At 37.3% G+C, this 10,430-nt stretch overlaps 1 protein-coding gene across 4 annotated transcripts; it reads left to right on the top strand.

Annotated features, from left to right (window-relative positions):
- The first annotated feature begins 1,444 nt into the window (after positions 1–1,444).
- Positions 1,445–9,011, top strand: LOC103477928 (cornifelin homolog). 4 transcript variants are annotated; one of them, XM_017309719.1, is made up of 6 exons: positions 1,445–2,801; positions 2,911–3,034; positions 3,130–3,266; positions 3,446–4,198; positions 5,469–5,538; positions 5,638–5,752. In XM_017309719.1, exons 2-4 carry the CDS (start codon positions 2,920–2,922, stop codon positions 3,533–3,535), a joined length of 342 nt encoding a protein of 113 aa, XP_017165208.1. In that variant the 5' UTR covers positions 1,445–2,801; positions 2,911–2,919; the 3' UTR covers positions 3,536–4,198; positions 5,469–5,538; positions 5,638–5,752. The 4 variants fall into 4 exon arrangements, with proteins under 4 accessions (XP_017165208.1, XP_017165205.1, XP_017165206.1 ...); XM_017309716.1 differs by lacking the exons at positions 1,445–2,801; positions 2,911–3,034; positions 3,130–3,266 and having other exon boundaries at positions 3,537–4,198; positions 5,638–9,011; XM_017309717.1 differs by lacking the exons at positions 1,445–2,801; positions 2,911–3,034; positions 3,130–3,266; positions 3,446–4,198 and adding an exon at positions 4,418–4,488 and having other exon boundaries at positions 5,638–9,011.
- The last annotated feature ends 1,419 nt before the right edge of the window (positions 9,012–10,430 follow it).

The raw sequence follows: 10,430 nt of genomic DNA, 5'->3' as shown, positions 1-10,430 counted from the left end.
AAAGCATATTTTAGGTCGGAAAGAAAAGGTAGGAAGGCTGAGTTCAGACAAACACAAGGTGACAAACCTCAGTGCCGCTTTAAGAGCACATATGAATCACACAGTGAGCCACAGTCACCACTGGGCAGACAGAGCAATAAAAATAAAAAAATCCAGCCTATTAATTTGGAGTGACGGTGTGATTTTTTTTTTTTACCAACAGATGCACCGACTTTCTGAGGAACTGAGGACTCTTGTGGTTAGTCTTGTTTCAAGCATCTTATCTGAGGGTCTTCTCGTAAAGCAAATGTTGTGCAACACCCAGGATGTTGTGCTTTCTCAAGAGAAGATCGGTGTTCATACTCAACTGATATATTTTTAGATGCCCTTTTGTCTTTGTACAAACGTCGCAACATATACAAAGATGTATATGTTGCAACAATTTTCAGTATAAATCCAACATTCTTTTATTTCTTCTTGATCTGTACACATATACTGATGAGCCTTTCTGACGGGAATAAAGCAAGACACAAGCTGGTCAGAAATTAGCTTGTCACTGCCCTCTGGTGGTCAGACTCTGTAATTGAATTGTTGTGGCTTAAACATTCTGAAGTATTTCATTAAAGAACTCGAATGTTAAGAGAGAAACAATATCTACAACTTCGAAGAGACGTTTTTGTCCATACATGTTTAATATGACTTTTATACACTTTTTAACTAATTGGAGGAAATGCTCAGATTTCCTAATGCATGTTTTTACAGTAAGAAAAAAAAATTCTTTCTTACTCACGTTTTCAAATGTGGTTTTCAAAACCACATTTGAAAACATGTGGTTTTCAAATTTTAATTGATATTGAGGAAAGCTTAATTTTTCTATATTTATGTTGCAATCAACATGATTTGTCTCCATTGCATTAGTTTTTAACATGATATGTTTATTTTATATGATATTTGATCTGTGTTGTTTGAGTAAGGTGGGGTGGAAAAAGGGAGTTTTAAGAGGTTGTATTAAGCAACAGGTGCTTGTAGCACTAAAGATGCTAGTAAAAACCTGCTGCTAAAACAGGTGTATATAGTTAAAAATGCAATATTAGAATAAAATCAAYATTCAGCACCCTTGGTGACTTGGTCCAGGTCCAAACTAAAAAGGAATATAAGTAATTAATGTCTGATATTTGGGATGGTACTGAGGATTTTGAAATTATCCAGGAGAGAACATATAGCCAAAGACATTGCAATTAACACCGAGCGTGTGCGGTTTGGTTACTTATTCTGTCTCGGTTCTGTTTCCAGTGGGAAGTAGTGGTGGAGTGAGCGCTGGACGGGTCAGCAGGTGAATGGTGTGGGATCTAGGAGGGCAGCTACAGGAGAAGCAATRGGACTTGTGGAGGAGGTTCAGAGGAGGAATCTCCCAACTGACAAAAGAGATGACGAAGGTTAACACCAGGATTCAAGAAAGAAGCTGACTGTAAGGAGGGAGGAAAGATAGTGGTAAGTACTCATACTTGGAACTAGCAAGTGATAGAATTAGAGAGCCTGATTACCRCATAATGTGAGAAAACAATCTGGTACTTACTTCAGGAAATTTGCTCCTCTTTTAGTTCTTCCTGGTTAGTCTTGATGAGCTCCACCTAGTGGCCACACCTGTTAGTCACACCCTGCGAAGATGGAAGATAGGAGAGACACACACCCACTCTCCTGCACACAACTTCCTTCATAACAAAAATTCTCAAGTTTTTTGAAAAATCCACGACATGTTTACATATGTAGTAGAAGGACAGAAAAAACTTTTTTCCCTGACATCACTTTCAAATTATGTTATGCACATTTAATCATGCTGCATATGCTTGGCAGTGGGGCCGGTGTGTTCAGGGTGAAGTATCTTTCATYGCACAAAGTGTTTTCATGCAARAAAGTAGAATTTTCTAATTATCTTCTCTCACATGTTACCTGTCATTTTCATCTTTGCAAGTCTGCAATAGCGTCAAATATTTTCAATGTTATGATTCTGAATTAAACAGCGTCTTTGAGACGTTCAAAACTTGGGTTTTGTTTTACCTGTTAGGCGTGATCTACATGAACAACTATTTATACAGAAATTGAATTACCCAGAGCAGGACACTATTAACAAATGGCGTCCTACTATTTCTATCTAAATTTCAATTAYATGCTATTTTGTTAGTCTGTTACATTTAATCACATGAGATAAGTTGAAATTTAATGTCGTAGGATGGACAAAATGTTTGGGGGGCATATACACATTTGTAAGGCACTGAACATTTGTGCAGCATTTTCAAACACATAAAGTTCAGYTGTAAAAACAAATTTTATTATTATAATTTTTGGACCTGTGTGCCAACGGAGGTACAGYGTTCATGCTTCCGTGTTGAAAGATCTTTGTTTAATGACAACACTCTTCTGTCCTTGAGCGTCACAGTTMATTTTCTACTCTTTGTTTTCATTACACTGAGCTGGACCCTCAGTATGTCAACACACCACACCTCACCAAAGTGGCTAAAATATAAATATGCACTTGAAGCCTGCTTTGTTCCTTAATTACTTTTTGCTGATAAAGTCCAGCAAACCCTTTCAAAACATGTAATACGCCCTAAAAGCTAAATGATTCTTTTCTATGCATAATGTTTGCACTTGCTTAGATGGTCAGACTGTTTGCCATGTTGTATCAACAGAAACTGTGCTTTGGATTGTGTCTGTTGTCATGCTGGTTATAAAAGCAGTTGGTCTGCTTTTTCTCTCCAGTGATTATTTTCTGACTGTGACCACCTTCGACATAACAGAAAATAYTTTGAGACACAAACAAGGTAATGTCTGACATCTATTATATTTTCTGTCATAGATGATATAAAGTTAAACTTGCTGGTTGATAAGCTGACAAGAGTCTGAAAATATTCAAACTCTTCTTTTCTTTAGCTTTTAGCCATGGCGTTCCAGTCTAATGTTGTTACCTCACAACCTACCCAGTACACAGTAACAACTGGACGTTCTTCAGACTGGAATACAAATGTGTGCGACTGCTGTGAAGACTGCGGCATCTGTATGTGTTTTTATGGGATTGTAAAAGGAAGCTGGTAACGTTTTCTTCTCCAATAAATCAGAATTTTTATTTGCTCATCTGCCTTTCATCTGAAGGTCTATGTGGAGCATTTATCCCATGCATCCTTGGTTGTAAAGTGGCTCAAGATAACGGGGATAGCTGCTGTCTACCTTTCCTCCCAGGTGCCATGATTGCTTTAAGAACAAGCATACGCAGCAAATACAACATTGAGGCGAGTGGAAAAGTTCATCATTAAACAAAACAAAGSAGAACAAAAATTGCATGCTAAATTTAAAAAAGAACCCGTTTTTGAATCTAGGGATCTTTTGTGGGTCTAAGATTYTAAGTATATTTTAGTCGTTAAACTTAATAYTAATTTTTCACAATTTGTCTGATGCTTTTGAATTTTAGGGCTCTGTGTGTGACGACTGGGTGGTCATGGCCTGCATGCCTTTATGTGGACTGTGTCAGATGGCGCGAGAGCAGAAGATGAGAGGATAAACAGATTGCTGATTAATCTTTAAATAACTAAGAAAAAAAAAGAAAGAAAAAATTAGCATTGTGAATGTGAAAAACGGAAAGGAAAATTAGAGACATTTAATGTAACCATATCTTGTATTACTTTAACATTTCTTACTATTATACATCTGCTTTATAAGCTGGGAACTGTAAATGACGTAAAGTGAAGGTAGAGATACAGAGTGTTGAAACTAASCTAAATGATCTTACAAGTCTTGTAGAGTTACTGTGTTGAATTAACAATAAAAAAAGACAAATAAAAGATAGTGACATTTAWAACAGTACTGGTCCCTCCTTATGCAGAAATAGTTTTGGACAATTAAGCATATAAAGGTTTAAAAACATTATTCAGAACTATTTTATTTAATTATGTTTCAATAGTGCATCACGTTTTCTTTACAGCGATGTTTTCTATTTTTTGTACTTACTTGTACTTACACAATCCCTGGTATTTCAATAAATCAAATGGGAAATAGCTAATTGTGGGTTTTGTTTATTTTAACGTCATGTACTCTAGTTTTAACTGGAAGGACTTCAGTGGGCTGCCACTATCTTCCTCTTTCTGACTAAGTCCGTGTTTTCAGTCATGTAGCGACAGAGCTCTCTGAAGGAACAAGGTGAAAGGATCAGGGTTCATCTGAACAGGTAAGGAAAGTGTGTTAGTAAMTTTGATGTATTTTAAGGTCAGTCTGATRCACTAAATTTACTAATTTTCTTTAAGAGATAAAGTAAATGAGTAAGTGAATATSCTACTGTGCCTTTAATTTGAAAGTGATGCTACATTATCACATGACGGGTTTTGCACAATAATAGGTTCCTTAAAGACACACTGTACAAAAAGTTTACTTGTTTACTTACGTATGTCTTTATTATACAACTTATGCTGCACTGTTGGACATTTTTCTCTGACTTGATGACAAAAGTTTGAGATGCAGGTTAGTTGCAGATTCTGCTAACAACTTTGGAAATTCTCCRGGCTAAAGTAAGGAGAAGAAAAGCTTCTAAAAATATTAAAATAGTCACGTGAGGCTGATGAAGCTAACAGTTAGTCTTACCTCTCACCAATTGCTGTGAGTAGTGCATGCACTGGCATATTATTTTCCYGTTTCACATGACATGTCTATTTTCTTTAAAAAGAAAAAAATGAGCTGTATCCTTAAMGTGCAACTAATGTAAAGATTATTAAAGTTATAATACTACTATGCAAATATTGCATTGTTATCTTGATCAAACTAAAGCAATATTACATGATAAATGTYTGCCAAATTTAGTAAGAGWTAGAGACCTTATTGCACAGAATATTTAGAGCTATTTATGATTCACAGAATGTGCCTTGTGAGCTGATAATAGAAGTTTATTTAGTCAAGCTATCTTCTCTGGTATCATACTGCAATCAGCTGCTCAACAGACATACACCAAGTACACCGACTGCAGTTTTAAAACAGTAATAAAGATAATTGGAGGTTCCTAGTTTAGATTACATTCCACCAATGGTACATGTTGTTATTGGCCATCAGTATGTTCTAATTGAAAGATTTGTCTTTCTAAAGTTAAAAGGAAAAAAAAATTAAATACCACAAGTGTGCAACAAAACTGTGGCACTCCAAGCTCTAATCAGCCAACAAAAAGTCTGGTTATTTTGGCGCTTTCTCTGGAATTTAATTGAAATTACTTTCAWTTATAGGTTACAATTTTGTAGTTTTAACTACCTTGGTGTACCTTGATATTACTTACTACCGGTAGTAAACTCTCATTTAATTGATATTTTTGGTGGAGCAAAAACAAACAAGTTTGAAATAAGCATTGTTAAGATTGCAGTTCCATAATGTAATTATACAAATGAGAGGAAGAAAAAGAGGGAACGGGGAGTGGGGATATGAAAGTATTAACAATGGTGTATTCTTTTTATCACAAGGTCCCAGTTTTATGACAAATACAACCACACCCGAATCATACAACTCCATCTGAAACTACAAGGAAAACGGGTAAAACTGAAATGTCTTTGCATTTACAACTATTGCTTTTTTAATTATTTGAAGTAAGTATTTAACACAATCTGATTTGAAATTAATCTCTGTTCACAGWTTTCTCTTCTCCACTCAAGTGCAGCTACATTGAGGTCCCATCTGACATCACAAGAAAACCAACAATGGCAACGTTCAAAACCTTTTGAAGTCTTTTTTTTCCATGTCGTCTAGACAAAATGGTCACTCTGACTTATCAGCTTAGGCTGCTTGGACTTATTCTGTGTGCAGTTCAACTCATCAGCAGCTACAGCTTTAAAAGCTGCATTGCAGATCCGTACTATATCCTGACAAGTTTCAAATGCCAAAATCGAAACACGACAAAAATATCCGATATAGTAAAAGATCTCCCAAGATCCGCTGTCAATCTCACAGTTTCTTTCAACCCTGTGCAGCACATTCCYAACAACAGCTTTGCTCATTTACCAAACTTACAGTATCTCAGTTTGAATAAAAACCAGCTGAGTGCTATTGATCCTTTGGCTTTTCAGACACTGCATCAACTTAAGCATCTAAATTTGTCCTTTAACAATTTGTCAGACCTCAGCCCTTTAATGTTTGAGGACCTGCATAACCTCACCTCCCTTTTGCTGACAAACAATGTTTTAAAGRCATTGCCTGAAGACATTTTCTCCAATGTTGCTAATCTAAAAACSTTAAATTTGAGGAATAACAATCTTACTAATTTTTCTGCAGTTGTGAAGTCTGTATCACATCTAACAAATCTAACGTTCTTAGATCTTTCCTCCAACAACTTGACTTCACTCAGTGATTTAAATATATCTCTACCACAATCCCTCAAGGTTTTAAACCTATGTAAAAACAATCTGCRTACTTTGGGATGCAATCCAYCACTCCTCAGATACATCCAGGTGCTTGATCTGTCATTTAATTCAAAGCTTYCCACGAACGCTTTAGAAGGAGTGGATTTGAGAAACGTAAAGAGGCTCCAGTTGCGGTCAACGAGTGTCAARGCAGTSGAGTTTTTAAACATCAGCAACATCAATGCAGGTCATGTTGTTTTCTCAGGGATGGGTCTAAAGACTGACAGTCTACTTATGGATTTATGCACAATGCTGAGAAGAAAGCTGAGTTGGATTAAAAATATAGATTTAACACATAATCTCATTCATAATACAGCAAATTCTACCTTGTCTGTRTGCCCTAAGATCATTGGWGCTTTGGATTTATCCAACAATGATCTGAAAAAAGTACACTGCTTRGACTTTTTAGGCAAACAARTCGGTATCAAGAAGTTTAATGCCGAGCACAACCATATTACTTCACTCGAAAGCTGTACAGTGCCCCATTTTAACAACTTAAAAGAACTGAGCTACCGTTACAATCGCATCCTCTCAGTCAGTGGATATGCTTTCCATCACATGCCAAAGATTGAGATACTAAAGCTAAACATAAATAATATTGCTTTTCTCCATCGCAAAGCCCTAAGAGGGTTAAAAAATCTTAAGACCCTCMGACTGGACAATAACCTCCTGACTGATTTGTTTAATGACACATTTAAAGATAATTACAACCTGCAAATACTCAATCTGCGCAATAATCGCATTTCTGTCATATTTAATGAGACTTTCATGAACCTAAGAAATCTAACTACATTGGACCTTGGAGGTAATAAGATCACACAAATACATCCTTCTGGTCTTGATGGGTTAAGAAGTCTTTCAAAATTCTACCTAGATGGAAACAACCTGAAACAAATCGATCCATCACTCTACCGTGCATTCCAAGACACGCTTACAGTGCTGGATTTACAAAAAAATTTCATTCGTTTCTACAAAGAAAGTGTAATTTCACCATTTGTAAAACTCAGCAAACTCAGTGATCTGAAACTGGACAGCCAGAGAAATTATGGCCTTGTTGTTTTACCTCAAAAATTTTTCAAAGGACTCCATTCGCTAGAATCTTTGTACCTCACCAACAACAAAATTGATTTTCTTCCCCCTGAARCCTTTGATGATCTGACAAGCTTAAAGTTCCTCACACTGGATAACTGTTGTGTTGGAGTGGCCCAATTGAAACCAGGAGTCTTCAAGAATCTCAGAAATCTGACCAGGTTGGTTGTAGAAAATATGGGAATTCAGAACTTCTCCAAGGATGTATTTGGGAATCTTACAAAGCTACGCATGCTTCAGCTAAATCGTAATGTGATGCAGAGCATTTCTGTAGATGCTCTTGAGAGTTTACCTAAACTCCATTACCTTGACATGCGTAATGTCCCTCTTAGCTGTACCTGCAAAAACAGCCTTCTGCAAAATTACACAGTAAATAACCCAAATGTTCAGATAGTCTATCTCTACGAAATGAAATGTCAAGTGGATAAAAAACAAAAATTTCACAACTTTGATACAAAGGTTTGCTATATTGATCAAGGAAAGTATCTGTTTTTCAGCACAGCAGTTGTGATCTTTCTGTTTACAGTCTCTCCTTTACTTTATGTCAAACTGTATTGGAAAATCAAGTACAGCTACTATGTGTTCCGCTCCTGGTTTAGTAATCACTGGAGGAGACTCAGGGAGAAGGAGGAAAAGTGCGCATATGATGCTTTCATCTCCTATAATTTCTCTGATGAGGAGTGGGTCATGAATCAGTTGWTGCCCAACTTGGAGGGAAATGGATCGTCTTTTAAGCTCTGCCTGCATCACAGGGACTTTGAGGTGGGTCGCTACATTGTGGACAACATCGTCACTGCAGTGTACAGCAGCAGAAAAACCATTTGTGTCGTGAGCAAAAACTTCCTCCAGAGTGAGTGGTGCTCTCTGGAGATCCAGCTCGCAAGTTACAGGCTCTTCGATGAGCACCGAGACGTCCTTGTGCTTGTGTTTCTGGARCCAATTTCCGAGAGGCAACTGTCATCCTACCACCGCATGAGGAAAGTAATGTTGAAAAAGACCTATCTTCAGTGGCCTGGCCCTGACTGCACTGATCCCTCACAGGCCCAAGAGCTGTTCTGGAATCAGCTACGYAGGGCAATCAGAGCAGGCAACAGACTGGAAACCGAACAAAATGACACAGATGAAGACTTTGCTCGAGCCACCAATGAAACAGGAAATTATGAGAAACTTATCGGACGGTGAAAATTATTTGCAACCTTAAACAGGTGCCCTTTGTTTATTGACACAAGTTRTGTGATGCAATTGTAAATGTATATAAATWATTTTTTATGCAAACACCAATAGTAGTTAGCATGTTATGACCAATTTATTTCTATGTTCATTTATATTCTTACATATTCTCAGATGTTCTGTCATACAGTTTTTTCCACAAATGTACATCTTGTTTGGCAGTCACAATAAGTGAGAAACAACTTAGAAACAACTTTCAAAACAGCATTTTCTAAACCAGAAAAAAACTCAAGCTTCTTAAAGAATTGTACACTTTTGTGCATGTATTTGTAATGTAGCACTCAGCATAATNCCAATTTCCGAGAGGCAACTGTCATCCTACCACCGCATGAGGAAAGTAATGTTGAAAAAGACCTATCTTCAGTGGCCTGGCCCTGACTGCACTGATCCCTCACAGGCCCAAGAGCTGTTCTGGAATCAGCTACGYAGGGCAATCAGAGCAGGCAACAGACTGGAAACCGAACAAAATGACACAGATGAAGACTTTGCTCGAGCCACCAATGAAACAGGAAATTATGAGAAACTTATCGGACGGTGAAAATTATTTGCAACCTTAAACAGGTGCCCTTTGTTTATTGACACAAGTTRTGTGATGCAATTGTAAATGTATATAAATWATTTTTTATGCAAACACCAATAGTAGTTAGCATGTTATGACCAATTTATTTCTATGTTCATTTATATTCTTACATATTCTCAGATGTTCTGTCATACAGTTTTTTCCACAAATGTACATCTTGTTTGGCAGTCACAATAAGTGAGAAACAACTTAGAAACAACTTTCAAAACAGCATTTTCTAAACCAGAAAAAAACTCAAGCTTCTTAAAGAATTGTACACTTTTGTGCATGTATTTGTAATGTAGCACTCAGCATAATAAAAGATGTTCTAAAGATGCAAACAATGCATAATTGGTTGTTTCCCTTTAATGAACACAAATTGAACCAAAAATAGTTTGTGATGACACCTATTGTTGTTTTTTCAGTTTAATACTGCTTCAAATAAGCACACATGAATACTTTGTCTTGATGGTACAAAACTCAGAGAGCAATGTCAGCAGGCAGTTGTCCATTCAGAGCTTAACCACGTATTAGTACAGTCTCATAGGAGGAAAAGACCAATGCTCCGGACTTGGTAAGGACGAAGATGGAGGTGCCAGGCTTCTTTCAAGCATGTGTGAYGGGGGGTAGTGCATCATGTCAGTAGGATCGGGCCGGAAATTTTGGTGAACAGGTGAAAACTGACCRAAACCTTCTAAGTGATTACTCTGCGAGCGGYGGTGACTTTTTGATGGGAAGAAGGGCGCAAAATAAAACCTRTCAGTTTTAGATGGGTTCTGTTCTCGGGGAAAAACATGCAGATCTGCTGTATGTCTATCTTGGTGGGAAAAGAAAGGCTGGRCGTTGCTATGATGTGGCTGTTGCTCACTGAGCCGCTCTCTCAAGTTCCTAGTTTGGTTCACAAAATTGTTTTGAAACGAATCAAGCAAATCTGACTCTTGAGTCTTACATTTGTTGGTTTCCCAGAGTTCAAGCCCCGAGACATTGTCTTGTTGGTATGATATGGGAGAGTGAGCAAACAAGTCACTCACTGAGGTTCCAGAAGGCTCAAAGTCCATGTGAAGGAAGGGAGAGAAACCAGGTTTAAAGGTTTCATCCAAGGGTTTGACAAAGGTGTCCACAGGGTTTGCCAACTCTTCAGTAATCTTAAT

This window comes from Poecilia reticulata, linkage group LG16 (assembly GCF_000633615.1).
Source record: "Poecilia reticulata strain Guanapo linkage group LG16, Guppy_female_1.0+MT, whole genome shotgun sequence".
Classification (NCBI taxonomy): Eukaryota; Metazoa; Chordata; class Actinopteri; order Cyprinodontiformes; family Poeciliidae; genus Poecilia; species Poecilia reticulata.
This window is presented reverse-complemented; position numbering and strand designations above follow the sequence as displayed.